Genomic DNA, 19,377 nt, shown 5'->3' with positions numbered 1-19,377 from the left:
GACATCACTGCTGATGCACTGAAAGGCTATATGCATTGCCCCAACTGTGCCGGACATGGAAATATCGCATAATGGTTATTGAGAGCATGGTGGAAATTATAGGTCACATCTTCTAAACCCCTGCGATATCTAATGCACGTCCATAAAAGGCTTTAAATATGAATCCTGTCAAAATGAGGTTAAGTAAGACTGACCTGCTTCATGGTAAGTGAAACGCCGCTTTGACAAACGCATAAACTGTCTGTGAATCTAAAAGGTGGTAAGCAGTGCTTCTCTACATTTTAAATTGTTGTTAACACTGAGCAATCATCCGAGAGAAAAGAGAAAATGGAGAATGCAAACATAATTACTCAAACAGATGGTGAGTTTGGACGGTAACAGGAATTGTTTTTCAGCTCCTCGCGCAAACCTTTTTCTTTTTATAGCATCCATGTCAACTGGTACCCTGAGCACAGCTTCTTGCTAATTATGCTAATCATGAAAAATGGAGTGTAAAGACACCCCCACCATTATATGCACCCATTCACGCCATCTCTACCAGCCAGCTCTCATTCAGTCTTTGAGCACATGCTTTATGTTGACCAAATGTATTTGCGTCTCTTGCTTGACATAAGGTTATCAGTAATGCCATCATTTAAATTCTCCCAGCATAGATTCTGGTTTGTTGGTTCATGTGTTATAAATTGGAAACAACCACTACAAGAAAGGAATGGAAAATTGGCCTCTCTCTTTAGTGAAATCACTTATTTTCTTTTGACAAACTGTTGAGAAGGTTGTGGTCGTGATTCCGCCTCTTGTCTATTGAGCCCAATGAGTGTTTTGTAGTTTAAAAGAAGCCCTTGTCTGCCTCTCTATTAATGAATCTCTTTATATAATTGATAACCATTGTTGGAGTAATGGAATTTTTAATTAATATCAGTCAACTTTCACTTCTAATTAATGGAGCATCGTGCCTACTCTTTTCATATTTGCATTTGCATTTCTTTTTCATCTTTAATTGTGTGGTCTGAATCGATTTGCAGGTGCCTCTCCCGGGTGCTTGTATTGAATAAACTGCAAATGTGAAAAATATGCTTCAAGTTTGTTTTTCTTTTCTCGTCAGCGAAGGGACGGGAAAATCTAAACTCCCCATTAATCATAAATACAAAAAAAAGTGATTATTTATTCAACGCAACACACACATGTGAATTCTGCCACTGGAGTATACCAATGCCCAATCCAGCTTTTGATGATAGATGATTTTGTGTTGATGATTAGTAAAACTGGACAGGCCGTTGACTGACTGGCTAGCGAGCTATCGATACAGTAATTAGTGAGCGTTGAAAATCAGTCCGTCTGCCTTTGTGCAGTGCAGTGGTGCTTACGACGAAAACTATCTTCAGAGTTCCCCATTAATCACCTAGACTGTGGCTGGAATGTTAAGTTGATGTGCTAGCTCGCAGTCCAATTCTCTCTCATCTGTCTGATTAGCTAGCTAACGTAACTTGGAATCGTATTTCTCGCTCTGTCGGTCTGTTTTATTAGCCGGCCACTTTTAGAGCTGCGTTGTGTGTCTTTGTATCTGACAAACTCGAGACTGGAATAAGAGTCACGTTACTTATAACATTTCACAAAGGACAAAGTGCAGGGTTGTTTATGAACTGCACATCAGAAAAGATAACAGCGCTTGCATTATCCAGCAGTCTGGACTATCCAGATAATATATTGGTTCGATAGCACTTCTTACAGCTGTACATAATTAAAACAAGACAATGATTATCTAGTCTCTCCGTCAAGGTTTTGTTACAACTCTGGACTATTACAAGATAGAAAGCAATGGCTGACTATAGCCTATAGGCTTGTGTTTATATTGTATAGCCAAAGCTGTATAATGTGGCAAGGACTGGACTAATTAGAGATGCCAAATTTCTGTGTTATATCATCATTTTCTACACTTAATATTTTCTTTATTATCTCGTAATTATGTTCATGCTATTTGTGATATAGCCTCTTAATGTGGCTCTCAAAGTCGGTTGATGTCGGATTGATGCATTGAACTTTAACATGCACTGTTTTCTTCAGGTGGAGCATGCCCATCACATTCTTTAGAAAATCCTGATCATGAACACCTAAACAAAAAAAAAATATACAATGCAATCTAAAACGACACTGCTGTAAAACTCATGATGTTTAATTTTCTCTCAGTGTGTCAGAAAGATTGATTTGGCTCTCTGAGGTATCGACTTCATTACGAGGCGATTGTCATACACCCAGAATGGGTGACAAGATGTTCATCTTATAACAAAATGCAATCACAAACTGTGTGTCAATGAAAGGTTGTCAAAAAATGAAACATCATATTTCAACAACAGCGTTGCAGGTGATGTGTACAATATTGCACAAGACTGGACCACACGTCCTCATGCTGTTTTGTGCAGCCCAGTATGTTTTCTGTCAGGATTGTGTTTTTTTTCTTGGCTGGGTCTAACTAGAAAAACACTGCAGACCCTACTATGACTACATGTTGCAACAGTCTTTCTGCCACTCTGATGTCTGTGATATGCCACATATGAAAAGAAGTAGCAGCTTTCATCATGCCAAAGAATGTGACTGTTGTTCTCTGGCGCTGTCATTTCATCTGTTTAACAGCACAAAACTGTCTGAAAAAAAAAAAGTCTGCAACACTACCATCTTGAGATAATCTCGTCCAAGTGATACTCTGTGAATCAGATTATGGGATTACACAACAAAAGCAAACACAATGGATTATAAATGAACAGCAACACAAAACAGCTACTCTTGTTGCAGGATCCCCTGTTCCTATCCGACTAAAACAAAGGGAACTTGAATGCGCAGTGTTTTATTAAAAAGATTGGCAAAACCTGGAAGCACAAGTTTCTGGGGAGCACCTGAGGGCAACAACACTTAAACCATACTGCTGACAGCCGAACGACCCAGAAGAATAAACAGTCTGGCTCAAATGAAAATGCAACTGTTTGATGAGTGCATTTTGTTTGCATTATCTACAGCTCTTTAAACCAATCCGCAGCACAGCGTTATCGCATTTTTTGCGAGGTAAAGTTCATAAATGTTTCAGATAAAAACACAAAAACTCATACCCCTTCCAGCTCACGTTTGTTGAAAACCCCCGGTGGTGTTGTTCTACTAATTATCGCTCTACAGCATCAACTACGAACATGCCAGACGTGCAATTTCACACAATCACAAAATGATAGATAACCATGATCATTAGTGTTCAAATAAGTACTGCCCAATTTTTTTTTTTTCTGATGGGGGCACTCTAATTGAAGAGGGGGCTCTCTGCCTGGTTGATTTTACAGGAGACTGTGAAACCATTTCCCAACAAAACCACATTGCCAACAATGCTGTGAAAGGTGAAAGAAAGCATGCCATGCACATACACACAGGCAAGACGGAGGCTCACTGACACAGGTAATGGCACGGCGGGCTAAACCCACGGAGTACCGTGAGGAAGAGAATATAAAACCATTAGGAAATAATAGAATTAAGTCCATCTTATTAGTTCAGATAGCGATGGATACTGTGGTAGTCTAACCTCTTCATCAAAGGGTTAGGGTTCATTAAAGTCGATATCCTCGCACTACAAGACAACAGTAAAAACCCAAAGTAAATCATCAGGTCGCTTCAACAGCTGTTTCAGCCCATAAAGTTGAACCTGAAACCCTGCTGGCTTTGTGCTAATTAGTCATTATTGAACCACTCCTACAGTTTTACGAACATGCCATGTCTCACGATGATAAATTAATGCAACCCACAGCACAAGGTGTTTCCCCAATGTGTCTAACAAATAGATGTCCATAACTAATGAGAGACAAAATGACTGATCCGCAAAGAATCGACCACGCCAACACCCCCACAGCAGGAGGGACAACACGGTGACGCATGCACACAGGCAACCAGCGCTCGTAGAACAGCACGGTGGCCGAGCAGCACGGAACAGAAGAAAAGTGAATTTTGTCCAACCTTTTGAAGTCAGAACAATCAGAACAATCCCAACAAAGTGTGCAGAATCTCCCATCCTCCATCTGTGGGGGAAGAAAACCATCAAAGCATCGTTTCAATATGTTTCTTGCAAATGTTTTTTTTTTGCTTGTTTGTTTGTACAACGTGATTTATAAGATTCGCTGTGATCAGAAAATTCAGTTTAACAAAAAGTGAACAAACAAGAGCATCAAGGCTCAGCAGCCAGCAAACAAAGAGCTTCACATAGCATCAGACAGAAAGAGAATAATATGCAAGTGCTCCACCAAACACATGCCTTCACTTGGCAATGTGTTTGAAATGAATGCCCCAATATAAATGAGAGTATTTTTTGAATTGTTATACCACATGTTATACATATATCCAATAGGGCTGCCAGATATTGTGTAATCATCATATTGGCATCAACATTTTCATCTTCAGCGTCTCTGCAGCACTAAAATACTTTATAATAATGCAGTCTATCACACATTTACCCTCAACAAAAAAGAAATGCAGCTTCTTGCTATGTTTAGATTGCATTCGGTAATTTAGCTATTACAATTATAGTTAAATTAATCATGTAGCCCTATGTCAAAAGTAAAATAACTTCAAAAACAGAAAAAAATGTTGTGATTAACGAAATGCATTTTGTTTTCCAATGCATCACATCAGACAGAACCTGAAATATGAAAAAAAAACAAAAAAAAAAACAATTTTGTTTTTGTTTCTCAGTTGATTACAACTTTGACAATATCGTTTAGCATGTTAATTACCTGATTCGAATCGAATTATCGACATTTAATTACACTGAAAGTTGATCAGCTGTGATTCATTGTCACTCAGGCAACAGCAGGATAATGAATAATACAGGACAAGGCTGGAAAAGCAGCCTCCAAGCACCACAAACCAGAGTGAAACTGTGATATCCTACCTTGACAAGACGCATAGAGTCCATACTCGACTCCATCTCTTTCCAAAAAAGTTCAGGTGGAGAGCAGGCAATTGCTCCAGGTAACAGTTTATATCATTACCGGATGTGTAGGTGGGCACCCGGATACGTCTCCATCATCATGAAACCTCTGTTATCATCTTCTTCTATGGTCTTTTAACTTAACAGTTCAAAGAAAGTTTTCAACGCTTGAATATCGGTAACATTACGTCCAAGTCTTTTCAAAAACGCTGTCCAGTGCTATGCTCTTGTATCCATGTTGCATAAAGTAACCTTTTTGTCTAGCTATCGTCGGGCAGGATGTCAGTGGGAGCTGCTCACCTTGTTTTAGCTAAGCTTTGATTGAGCCGTCCTGCTGTCAAAGACAATTTATCAGCCTAAAAACACCCGGAGGAATGTCCTTTTTACAGTTTTTATCGCGGTTGCACAGCAAAATCTTTTCACTTTCCATTGAAATGCACGTTTTCTGCAAGGAAACGTGTACGCCATGTGGTAACTTGCACTTCAACAACATGGCTGTCAGACTCCATTTCATCAGTGTTGCCAGGTTGGTCTGCTTTCCAGCCCAATAGTTCAATATCCACCAAAATTGATCTAAAAACGACCAAATATTATCTTTAATAAGAAGTATCAGTGAATCCATGAACTATAACAGTATGTTGGTTCATCACTATTTTCAATATGACTTTATAGCTAATTCAAGTGTTCGGTGTGGTTGTCATTGCTGTCAGGCCAATCCACCTGCCGAAACTTAACAGAAAGCAAACCTATGTAGTGCAGATTATGGATACATAGACAATTTAGTTTGTTACCATATCTATTTCCCAGAGGAGCAGCACATTGTTTACATTACTTGCACGGACAATGCCTCATCTAAATTTCAGATTTTGTGCTCATTCCATAAAACGTTATGGGAACTAGTTGTCACCAAACAAGGGTTAATGTCAGCCTACTAAAAATAATTATCTGTCATTTGAAAAGTCATGAATAAAATACCATGGGTGGGTGAGACCATTATAATGCCGTGCCTTGCTTGTGTGAACTGGGCGAATTGCACTGAATCCACAATTACACCCAGTGTGCTATGTCTGCCCGTCTTGAATTGTTTTGAGCCGTAATACGGGGCAGCTAAGTTGGAGAAAATCATGGCTTTTGCACATTAAGACGAGAGCTGCTGAGTTTATCGTTCAGGGGGGAACAATAATCAAAATCTTTGATTCCAGGTTCTTAAATATGAATATTTCACCGTTTCTTAACGTCTGTATGACAGTAAACTGAATATCTTATAGTTTGTGGACAAACCAAGACATTTGAGGACATTATAATGGGCTTGATAACACTGATAATTGTCACCATTTCTTGACATTTCAAAGACCAAACAAGTTGATTAATCAAGAAAACAACCAACAGATGGATTGCCAATTAGAGGGAAAGAAGGCAGTTTTGCAGAAAGGTTGTTGATTGTGGAGTCTCATTCCCAGGTCATCAAGTACCAGCGCCTTAGGTAAGAATTTGACCCAAGAATAAAGCATCTTTATTTGACAACCTTTCTGTTAGGATGCGGACATAGAAAGATCATGGCAGCGGTAATAAAAATGTAAACATCGATTTCATTTCTGTGACTGGAGGCAACCTGCGATCTCCAACATGAAAGTAGGACACGCTGCCCCCCATTTACCTCCACATCCGCACACAATCTCCCCGCGTCGGACATGAATCTTGAATCAAAAATCGTTTCAGTGTGGACACAGAAAAATCAGAACGTGTTTACAAGACGGTAATGGTTGCTATACTCTTGATTTCATTACATTATTGCAATTTGACAATTTCCATCCAAAAGCAGCCTAAGCAACGCTAGAGAAAGGCCCCCAAAGTCAATCATTAAGTCAGAGTTAGAGGTGTTTCAGTGCAAGTTATGGAAGCTTTCTCGACAGAGAAAAAAAGTAATCCATGTTGCTGAAAGTGAGCAGCTTCTCCACTTATCTGGCTTCATTTCACACTTCTGCACCAGCGCTTAGAATATCTGTTAACACTGAATAACACTACTGTTCTAGTCTGTTGGTGAAAAATTCAATGACATTGCTAAGGAGGCCCAAAAATAACATCTATGTATGATGAAGATCACATTGCATTAGTGCCTTAAATATTTAAAAGGCTGTGAATTGTACAACTGATCTCTCCAGGGAGGTAAACATAACTGTGTCAATAAGCTTTCTGCCACCAGCCCAGAATGTGTTTGTCTTGTACAAAGAGAGCCGCCGCCCCTCTGGATCTATATTAACAAAGATGTTCTTTGGCTGGTTGAGTGATGTTTTGCAACCGGGCTGAGAGTCATCTGGTCAAAGATCTCTGCTGTCAGGTGAAGGCATTTCAAAATTGTTGAGTATTCATCTCTGGTTTTCACAGTCTGGTCTTTGCCAATTTTAGAAAAACTCCTATCTCTCATAGGAGACGATTTTTGAGTCATGCTTGAATAGCAACGGGTCCATGATGTTGAAGAGCTATCATTGCAGCGTAATTGCACTGAGAGAATGCATTATTTATGAGAGATTTAGCCTCATTAATCCGTGAAACGCTCTGAAAGTACGATCCTTTTATTTTTCTCATGACTTGGTGTTTTGCAGATCTTTGCGGAGACATGAATTTGCTCTTTGATGCGCAGTCAGTTTCCTTGACTGTCTTTGTGAAATGGTGTTCTTTGACAGCTCTTCCCCAGTGCTTTCAATGAATCATTATCTGTGCCAATGTTTGCACTCAACCTGCCTTTTTTTCCCTCTTTTGTCTTTCAGCTGCACACTGACCTCGATCAGGGGGACAGTGCGGTGAAGTACACTCTCTCGGGGGACGGGGCTGGCTCCATTTTCACAATTGACCAAACAACGGGAGACATCCATGCCTTAAGGAGCCTTGACAGAGAGGAGAAGCCTTACTACACCCTACGAGCCCAGGCTGTTGACATCAACACCAATAGGCCCTTAGAGCCTGAATCAGAATTTGTAATCAAGGTTCAAGACATCAACGACAATGAGCCAAAGTTCCTGGAGGGACCATACAGGGCCAGTGTCCCTGAGATGTCACCAGTAGGTAAGTTATCATCCACAGTGACTTGATATGTCAATAAAGATAGAGAAGCCAGTGCTTTACTTATTTGATTAGAACTCTTAGCACTGAGTTCTTTGTTTTCTTCTTCAACTTGGAATACAAAAGTTAAGTTTCCGGAGCATCACAGGTACAACCAGAGGGGCAAAGCTGCTCCACAGCAGGTTCTGACATTTCACAGAACCAGTTATTCTCGGTGTGCCCTGAGTATATTTCACCGTTTTGTCTTTATACGCCCCGCCACCCCCAGGGAGAACAGATCAAGTAAATTCGCTGGCAGAATGGTTCCTCTTGATCTGAATGGCAATGAAGCCCTCAAAACTCCAAAATCAGCAATCTCTAGAGGATGTGTAGAAAGCGGGAACAACACAACCTAGCCCCAGTGAACACTCTCAATCATAAGCTGCTCTGCGACTGTTTACTGGGGAATCAGAGAGGCTTTCAAGTTTATCAAAAAAAAAAAGAAACATCTTGTGTGACCACAGACGCAAAGCAGAGGGATCAGCTTTAAACTAGCATTAAAAGCCGCCCACGCAGAATTAAGTAGATGATCAATTAGATAACTGACAAAACTAATTGCCGTGTTCATTATCGTTTTTGAATTTACCAAACAATTTAAGAAAATGTCACTCAGCAAAATAAGTCATCTGAGTCATCACTTTGATAGTTGCTGTTCATGTATACACATCATTATCTGCGACACTTTAAAGGGGTACAATTTAGCAACGCTTTTTCTAAAGATGTTTGACTAATGAGAGACAGATTCAAAAAATAGTGGCCAAAATTGATGCAGCAGTTGGAGACGTGGCCTGACATTTAGTCCCTATTATGCCCCTCAAAACAATAAATCCTCATCAGATCATCAGAAAATAACCAGAATTACACATTTTAAGGGTTTCACTCCTTGTGATGAGTAAAGCTAACATTCGTTAGTGGCCCAACACATCCAAGTTTGTTGCGATCAGTAACCCTTTAATGTCACAGTGGTCAGGCCGGTTGGATGTAGTAACCGGGGTTTGCATCCCGTGTGCCACCACTCTAATAAGTAAGGTTACGTAGGTCAGTCAAAATGTGTAAATGATGTAACCTACATAACATCATGTACATATAAAAACCTAACCAAATAGTTCCTGGTGCATAAACATAATCAATGATTTTGTTGCCGAAACCTAACTATGTGGTTTTGGTGCCTGAACCTAACCAAGCTAGTTTGTTACTAAACCTAACCAAACCCAGACCGTTTGACAACTTTAATAACAGTCCAAAAGTCATAATATATCATACTATGTGACCTTTTGTTGGTGTGGTAGGTAGACCAAATGGCTAATTTGATGAGTTGGGAGTGAGAACGTGTTGATATGTTATATTGATAACAGTAAATTAAAAAGAATTGCAAAAAACAAATTCAATTCCCACATTTAACATACTGTATGTGAAAAATCAGAATCAAATCAGTTATCACAAAATGTGCACTTACTGATGGAAGTGATGGATACTAACTTGTCATAATACAAGACTTGTGGGTGCAGAAATACTCTTCACGACCACTCATTGAAGCCATAACAGTCATTAGTTAAGCTAAAAATTGTTGCTAAATTATGCAGAGTGACACCAGCAGCAAAAATATCTTATCCAACAAGTCAGTTGAGAACTTCACACGTCCCACCTGCAATTTGTGTCAGAAGTTACCTCGACTGCCAGTGCACAAAATATTTCAGACAATGTTGGCGGTGTGGGAGCTGAAACTATTTTATAAGCATCTCACCAACTAAAGTCTCTGTCAATATTTATACCATCAAGTCCATGAACCATCATACCTCCTGTGTCTTTGGTAAGAATCCCTCTGTTAATGTTGTTATGTTAGCAGGGCAAAAGTAAAGCTAAAAGATGGATATTCTAAATAAAGATGTGCAATAATGGCTGTTGATGTAAACCAACCAAAGGAGAAACAGTTTTATAGCACTGATAATAATCTGCAGACTCCTGTAGAGTTGCTGGCAATTAGCTTGTATTTAAATTGTTTGGAGGACGTGACAGATTTGCGAAAGGTGCTTCAGAGAGTTGCCTGGAAAACATGTAATTACCACAAAATATCTTTAGGCTTGATAAGTTTCTTGATTTCTTTCTGTGTCTATAAATATTCCAAATTGGTTAATATGACACACTCCTCAAAAGTCTTTTTTGATTGCACTTAATCTTCTCTTTTCTTCTTCGTATTGGAATAACAAAGTTGTGTACATATATCTGTATCCTCTGCATGAGTGTATCATTATTGTAATTTATCCAATATTGTAATCTCAAGAACAAATAATGAAGTCGGATAGATAATCTATATTTTGCAAAACTGGTCTGCATTCTCCTCCCGTGTCTACCAGCAATGACCTTTGAAGCCATTCTGTCCGCCTACTTCTTCGTCAAACACCTAAATTTCCATAATTGTGTGAAGAGAATTTATTCCCCTCGTTTATGTGTTTTTTGTGTCACACTGAGGGTAAAGGCAGTTGCCTGTGTCTCCCGGAACCGCGTAGGTGTCATCCGTACTTAAAGGCTTTTAAACTTTCACTACATCTGAGCAGTTGGAGCTGGCGGATTTCCTCTCTTTCTGTATTATCGCATCTGTTGTACATTTGTGTTGAACACGATGCAGTCCGTCTCCGGGACGTCTAATCAGGCATGTGTAGCTTTGTTAGGGAGGACTGAGACACTAATCTCTCTCACCTAATTTTTTAATGCCATTGTTGCCATCTGCTCAGACGACAAAGCCTATTTAATATACGACAAGTTCTTCACAGCCAACTAGGAGCTTACCAGAATCCGAAACGGCCGTGTGAATGGCATCCCTCTGGTCAGAGTCTCCTGTCCAACAGATCCTGTGGTTGAAAATATTTTGCACAGCATGCTTCTAAGCTAGCCAGATGTAGTTGTGTGATTGATACGTGAACATACAAGCAAAGAGCTGTCAGCCCGTAAAGGCATTCATGTCAACCTGTCTGCAAGTCGTCTTTTATTAGAATCTGCCCATCTGTCCACACCAGGCTTACGCCTCGAAGTTATAAAAAAAGTCAGACTGACATTTTTTGTTTGACGTTCTTCTCCAACTGGAAAACTTTTGATTGAATCTGTTGGATTTAAATGCATTGTAAATAAGGACACTGTTAATGGAATAGTGTTTCCAATGCCAGCTAGTTAAGGGGGATGAGCCAAACCTCCAACAAGTAATTATTCTGTCCCTCTTACTGCAGGGGTTTGGACGACTGCCATCCTAATACTATTCCTGCCATGGCCCTTTGTGTTCTTAATGGTAGCATTGTTAAATGAATCGCTACACAAGAGCTTTTTTTCACCCCTTGCCCACTTAGTAATCCTGCAAATGTGCAAATCAAAACATTCAATGGAAAACATTCATCCTGACACATCCTCTCTCCACCACACTCCTCCACGTTGCACTCCATCAGGGACCCTGACTGTTCAGCAATAGCTCTAGCTTGCTCTGCTGTGATTCATCATTCATTGTGTCAGGTGAGATTGGTCAGTAAACTGATGAACTTGAAAGGGTTTGGATTTCAGTCTCAAGAGGAAACAAATAAAGTCTAAGTCAATATGTCTTCCCACTCTTTTCCCACAGGGACGTATGTGACGCAGGTGACAGCCACGGATGCAGATGACCCCACCTACGGAAACAGTGCTAGAGTGGTGTACAGCATCCTCCATGGCCAGCCATACTTCTCTGTTGACCCTAAGACAGGTACTTACCTTTTGAAGATTTATGGGACAAAATCGTGTTTCAGTCGGTGTGAAGTTCATAAATGTCTTCACAGTTTTACTTTATCATTTTGAATGTTTGATTCAAAAGAAAATCAGCACCCCTATTATAAAATTCAGCGAGGCAGGGAAATAAGGTTATCGAGACTTGAAAGATATGTATGATTAAGTGCATGCGTAGGGTTGTGGACCAGTGCAAGCATATATCATGAGAATAAAACAGGCTCCAGAAATGACCCGTGGGGCACTCCACAAATCAGTGGGCCACGAAAGGAAACATGCTCTCCAATAGAGACTGTGAATTATTTATTTGACAGGTACGAAATAAAGGGTTGGTTATACCAAACAGCTGCTCAATCAGTCATTTCACATTTTCAAAAAACATTGAAAATACAATAATGATAATAACAGTAATGATTAAAATGTGGTGGGAACAAATGTGAAAACATGCAAACACTCATTTGCATCTCTTAATTTAAAGTGCAGTAATAATGATATTGCATATTTCTTTATTAAAGGTGCAATATGTACGAATCGGCCACCTGTGGAATTCACACTCCAAACAAGTAGGGGTTTGCATATCGCCATTACAACCACTGACTGCTGCAAGGTATAGCTGATGTTAGCTAGTTAGCTCAGATAGCAGTGCAGCTAGTTGTCGAACTGTTTTTCCACAGGCAACAATGGAGCGTTCAACCAATCTAGGCTTCCAGGTCAGGGGCGGGAGGGGGCACTGTGCTTAGGGCTAGCCTGCTAGTTAGTTAGCATCTTCATCACTAATTCCAGTTAATTATGATAATTGATAATAATAAATATAATAAGAGGAGCGTAATCATTTGTGCGATACATACCTTTCCTTCCCCAAAGATTGTGCAAACAGATAAGTTGAAGAACAGAAATATATATTTTATTAATTAAAGATCAGAACCAAAAACACCATTGCAGCTATTCACAGAGAATTATAGTAGCTCCTTATACACAAAGTTGTCTGTTATTCCCTCCTCATTTCCTTCAATAATACGCTGTCAAAAAACATTTGTCAGAATGGCTCGTCAACATTGTCAAGATATGACTCAGAAAAATATTAGACGTCATAAAAATGCCCAATATCACTGGAGTGGGGCTCTAAAAGTGGGTAATGAGCTCGCCGGGTCTGATCCGATCTCTCTGATGTGAGGTAAACATCCAGGAGATCTGCTCCAGAGGAAGCTAGATAGAAAAAATGCCAAATTTATAACTCCTTTTAACTACAGTAGCTCTAAATATGGTAGTTTCTTGCTTGCCGGGGAAGAGGGAATGCCATCACATTTTGCAGCATATCAAACTGTCAGCTGAACTCCCAAACTGACAGTCTCAGCGTCAGGAAAAGAACTGCGATCTGAAAACCACTGGTGACTCTCTGCTGCAGGCTTAGTGTGGAGTCATCCAGCAAACTGCTAAAGGTAGCTTCAATCAAAAGGCAAATGACACTTTATGCCTACCGTTGTTATTTAGTTATTTCCACATTATTTATACCTGCACTTTGCCTGGTGTAGGCAGATGGTGTCATAGGAGGGAAATTGCAGTCAAATGGTTGCAGAGCGACAGCAGGGTGGGATATGGCAAATGACTGCTCTAAATCTGCAATACCTTCACACCTGCAGTGTTTGCCGGTAGTGGGCTGCTGTTGGCTTACTATCTGGGACAGTTCAAAGCATATGAAAATAGGTTCATACATATCACACAGGCTGATACGGTGGAATCTGCTGCTGATTATTCTGCTCATCCCAGAGCTTTACAGAGCGCACACTGAGACTGTATTTCAAACCGGTGCTGGAAAAAATCAGACTGTTTAAAGAAAATGTTTGCCCCCGCTGGGCCTGCAACTATCTCCAAAAGCACATCAACAAGGGGAACAAACACTGGGAGGAAAAAGGGGAGCAGTGGGAGGGGAGCAACAACAACATATGTAGCATCACGCATGTCACAGAATTAGCCCCCGTGCAGACGGACATCCACCCTTCTTACAAAAAAAAAAAAAAGACACCACCTTCAAAAATATACATGATCTTTGATTTTGGTGGGGGGGTCTGCGAATCAAATGGTGCATCCTCACCATGTTAAATGAAATACTAGGGGGGAAAGAGTGCAGACCCACCTATGCTTCCTGCTGCGCTTTAGCCTGCCAACCTCCTGCTGACCTCGCTATTAATCTGCAGTACAAACGCTCTCTGATCTCAGGGTCTCTGATCCTCAAGTGAATCATTATATGGCTTCACCATAGTTCCCCTATTGAATGTCAAGTGTCTCCAGTTTGTGGGATGACCTCTATTTCAGCCGTGGTCAGAGCCACACATGTAACTTCTTCCTGCAGAGCCGGCTCCGTAGGTGAAAATATACAGTGGTAAACTGAGCATTTAGCGTCCAAAATATTTCTCTTGTCTTCTTTCCTTTCAGTGTCTCTGTATCTCAGCATCCTCTCTTCTTCCTCTGTTTCTCACTGCTTTATTATCTGTATTTCTCATCCATCTTGCTGTTCACCAGGGGTTATAAAGACAGCCCTGCCCAATATGGACAGAGAGGTGAAGGAACAGTACCAGGTATTAATCCAGGCCAAGGACATGGGGGGCCAGCTGGGAGGGCTGGCCGGGACCACCACCGTCAATATCACCCTCAGCGATGTCAACGATAATCCACCCCGCTTCTCCAAAAGTGAGTACCATTCGTAGATGATAGACATTAAGATATAATGGCTGTTTAACAACATCCTCTGCGCGGTAATAACGCAGATGACCATACGCAGGTACGCACAATTGTGATGACAAAATAAACACCCTGCAATTAGAACAGGGCAGGGGGTATTCATCATGCCTTCCTTTTGTAATTGGTTTTCATTATTTGTCATTATACGCCGTCACCAGCAAAGGCCTGTTTATTTAGTATGATTGCATCTGCAGCTACTACTCCTGGCAAATAAAACCAGGATTGGGGTTATTTCGCTCACGGGGCAGCCTTCTATATTTAGATCAGGGTTGAGCTGATGATGGTGCTGCATCAGGGATTGAGTCGGTGTATTTAAACACTGTATTTTATCCAGTATTTTGCATAAGCTGCTAAACCAGATTAATTTGATTGTAGCGTTCACCAGGTCATGTAAAAAGCCAAGCTGGGGGGGAGGAAAAAAAAAAACTCATTGGTGTAAACACATTGATCTCTGAAAGCTTCTCTACAGATCCTGAGCATTAATATTATACTGTGTGCAGGATGTACTCTATTCCAAAACAGCAAGAGTGCGGCAGGAAAGCAGAAATGCTGCTCAGTATGGATCCAGTTTCTTCAGGTATTTTGCGGTGACACCAAATGTTCTCCTCTGAATGTAAATACAGGCACTCAGACGGTCAAGCTCCTTTGGCTGTGAGGAAAAGATGATATTTCCATAATGCTGTCACAGCACAGAGGTTTGGGCCAAGTATGGCGGCTCCTCTGCCCTGTCCCAAATCTTCCCTTTGTTTTCCCTTTGTTTCCCTCTATAGAACGCTTACAGGTCAAAGACATGTGTTGCAGGAACAAATCAGTTTATTTAAGATATTAATGCTGGATCCATCCCACATCTGTCTTTCCATAAACCCCTCGTTTCCTCGCTAGTTATTATGGATTCAGTATTTTTAAACCATCAATCCGCTGATTGAACCTCTCTGCTGCTGATGGCGCCAGATGTGGTCGTGGCTAATAGCAGTGTGTATACCTGCATGTGGCTTTGCTTGATAATCATAGAAGCTTGTTAAATCACTGTACTGAGAGTGCCGCATAACAGCTGTTTGTTAACTTTGCTAACCTTCAACTCGTGCTGTTTTGGCACTGGAGCGAGCCAACAAAAAGAGACGTCCTTGTCCAATGCTTGAAAAGACATGAACCTTGAAGGTGCCCTTGAGAGCGCTTGATTATTTATTGAAATTATAGCACCAGAATTCATTCATATGCCTTGGCTCCCCTCTCTCAGTCCTGGGATCAACATAGAGGAAAAGGCTAAGATCCACAGTAAAATTGAGGAATAACAAATGAGAGACAGTGCTATAACATATACTGCACAGCAGTATGTCAGTATATCACAACCCACTTGCAAGAATTGCAAAGTATGTTTTCGCAAAACCACTGATTAAAACTTTATGATCTTCATGTTGCAGGATTACAGTTCTCAATTTTCAATATCTCTTTCATCACCTTGCTTTGCTTATACTCTGTTTAGGCACAAAAAACACTTGGTTAGGGTCAGGAAAACCTCATGTTTTGGCTTGAAATACCTGTTTTGGTCACCACAAACATGTTTGCCCGAGGTCACATTAAAAAAAAAAAAAAAATTTGTAGCCACAAACATGGCTGAAGTCACCGCAAGGTCCCGTTAAAACAGTCTGGTTATGTTGCCACAAGCACAGCTGCGAGTAGCTTGACTTCCCATAAAAAAAATATTTACACCTGTTGACACAAACACAGACTGAAATTGTCCTGAGGTCTCCTTCAAACTTCCCAGTGGCACCTTGCTTATGAATATTAAAATGCCATGGTCTTGCATCAGAAATATCCTTTGGTTTCACTCTTAAAAGTGTTGCAACGCAGACTCAGACTCCTCTCCAACCCCTAGTGTGATAACCTGGTAATAAACATGACATGTGCACGTGATATGGTACATCTTGTAGACATGTCAATATGGTATTTAGCCCATAACATAACATACATTTGAATTTATCTGTCCTTTAACTGCCAGCGTTTCACATTGGCAACTAGGCTGTATCTTATGATATGGAACAACTATGGATATGGGACTGCTAAGATTTACATGTACAGTGCTCGAAGAAGAGGCTAGTACTTTGATTCAGTTTCAGTGCATTTACTTTGGTCTTGCACCCAGTAAAAAGAAATCTCCTCTCTGCCAAGCAGCGTTCCTTTTGACCCATCTAGTGCCTGACACTCCTGCCTGGCTTATTGTAGACATTTATGTGCAAGTGCATCCATCTCCTGGTTTGATGCCATTGTGTGTCAAGCAGCACTATCTTCAGAAGGACTATCTAAGACACTCACATTCCTCTCTGGCACAGCGTTTTGCTGGTGAATGGATCCATTCTGAAGCTCAAGTTCAAGTTGGGTTCAAGTTTAAATTTGGTCCTTTATGATTCTCTGTTGCGGCAGAGAAACTTGTCAGGAATGTCTTCAATCAAAGTTGGAATGTGTTCAGAGGCTACACTGTGTTGGGGCAGCAGGTAGTGTCCGGCCTCATGGAATTCACTCATTCTCTCACAATGAATAGTCCAAATATATGTTGTCTAACCTCTGACAAACGCGAGTTTCAAAATGATTGTCACATTTCCTGACATTTTTTTCGAATTGACACAGTTCCGAGCATAGAATGGGATGCTTAATTCCCCCCTAAAAATATCCCAAGTGCTCAGAATAATTTTTACATCATCATGGTGTTGCTGAATTGCCCATGGCAGCTCCATGATGCCACCAGGTGTTCGCATTAGATTTGTAATGCCACTGTAAAGTTTGAATTTCTCTCGCACTGGCAGATGCTTTTGTTCAAACAGCAAGCCATCTCAGAGAGTGAGGGGAAGCACTGAGAAAGATAAATGCCCACCTATTGTCAAGTGTAAGTGACAATCAATCAACACAAACTGTTGTTTCCTATTTTTCCACCCAAGTCCTCAGCAGTGATTTCTGCTGTTGGGAGTATCAAAGCCGCTGAGCTCTTGTGTTTGTTGATCGCACAGGTTATGCGAGCCAATTACAAGATGCCGAGCAGCCTTGATGTCCAAACATGTCAAAATTGAATAATGTCATGCTCACAGCTACAGGACTGACTTCAGACAGAAGCATATCAGCTGCCTGCCTGTGGGTGGATAAGACATCCTTGGGCGAATGCGGGACTACATGAAGGACAGAGGATATGAAGAAGCTCAGTGTTTGCAATCGGATGTCAAGTGATGATAATAAATGAGCCAGTCTGAGTCGGCTCTGATGTTTGTTTGTTGACAGGCTTCTTTCACTTAAGAGTTCCCGAGTCCTCTGCAGTGGGATCAGCTGTCGGAAGGATCAAAGCCCACGATTTGGACATCGGGAAAAATGCAGAAGTAGAGTACACCATTGTGCCAGGTGACGGAGGCGCCATGTTTGACATCACAACCAACGAACACAACCAAGAGGGAATCATCATTCTCAAAAGGGTACGTAGTCTCAGACACTAACACACTAAGACACAACGTGAAACAAACGCTGTGAATTATTCTATAAAAGCCAGTCTTCAGTATTATGACTGGAATTAATGCAAAAAGGTACAAAAAAAATAGGAGGTTTTGAGTTTGCATAGCTGAATTATTTAAGTAAATTAGATATATCATTTTAGGTTGTTGAAACTTTTGGCTTGTACAACTTAAGATAATAATCTAGTTTGATAGGTGATCATTTTCTTGACACTTTAAAAGTAAATTCAACTTTTAAAATGTACATTGTTTTATTTGAAAGATTTGAAAGTTAATGTTTAATTTCATCACAATGCTCTAGTTAAATTTAGATACAAATGTGCTTGGTATTTGTTTGGAAAGCATAATATTTTTGGCAGTTTTGGTTGCAACAAAGCAGAGCTTGTTAAGAGATACCCGGTTTTGTCACCACAAACAGGTCTTGTCCATTATGTTTCTTTAAAAATATATGTTGTGGTGTCAGGCCTACAAATTTTAAAGCGCTGCGGTCCCTCGTCTAAAGTATCAGGTCTTTTTGCACTTACAAATATTGCAACACAGACTCGAACATGGTCACTGGCTTGGCAGGTCAGTGCGATACAAAGTCTATGATGAGCACAAATTTGACCATATCTGTGGTTTGCAGAAATGTTATTTGCAAACACTTTTCTAATGGTATCCCAGGGGGTTCAGGCAGCATCCCATCATGACAGTTACAATAACATGTTATGTAAGCTAAACAACCTGACAATGTGAACAGCAGGGTTTTATAAAGAACGTATAACGAGGCAATGCACAGAGTTGTCACTTGGGACTTCTGAAGTGCTGCTCTTGCTCGCAAACCGCATTGTAACTTCAGTTTTTTTCTCTCATGCTGGAGAGGCTGTCGGAAACCTGTCCAAGCCTTCCCTGCCACGAGAGATCAACACATAAAAGAAATACTATAGGAACCATCAGGAACGCTTGCTTTACTCAAGGAAATTTTGAGAAATGAAAAGAAATCATAGGTGACGGGGCACAAGGGAGATTCAAGGTAACACAACAGAAAGAAAAAAAAAAAAAACATCAAATCACACAAACATACTACGTAGTACACACACACACACACACACACACATATATATATATATATATATAGATAGATAGATAGATAGATAGATAGATAGATAGATATAAATACCCTTCCTCAGCAGCTCAGAGGTGGGGGTGTCGCAGTGTGCTCCTAGAGCCGCCACTTCCCGCAGGATATGTGAAGCTTCCAAGTGTTACTTTTCCAAAGGTGATTCTCCTTCACTTTGCAGTATATTTTATATTTGTATGCATTTATTCCAGCAAAAGAAATGAGTAACAAGTAACCATTTAAAATCAATC

General features: G+C 40.5%; 1 protein-coding gene across 1 annotated transcript in view; it reads left to right on the top strand.

Annotated features, from left to right (window-relative positions):
* LOC115570450 (cadherin-12-like) overlaps positions 1–19,377 on the top strand; it is a 111,267-nt gene that overhangs the window by 51,153 nt on the left and 40,737 nt on the right. The window contains exons 3-6 of the mRNA XM_030399055.1: positions 7,723–8,017; positions 11,658–11,777; positions 14,318–14,485; positions 17,804–17,991. Coding sequence (XP_030254915.1) covers positions 7,723–8,017; positions 11,658–11,777; positions 14,318–14,485; positions 17,804–17,991 — 771 coding nt within the window. The remainder of the gene's footprint in view (positions 1–7,722; positions 8,018–11,657; positions 11,778–14,317; positions 14,486–17,803; positions 17,992–19,377) is intronic.

The sequence above is a fragment of the Sparus aurata genome, chromosome 19 (genome assembly GCF_900880675.1).
Source record: "Sparus aurata chromosome 19, fSpaAur1.1, whole genome shotgun sequence".
Taxonomy (NCBI): domain Eukaryota; kingdom Metazoa; phylum Chordata; class Actinopteri; order Spariformes; family Sparidae; genus Sparus; species Sparus aurata.
This window is presented reverse-complemented; position numbering and strand designations above follow the sequence as displayed.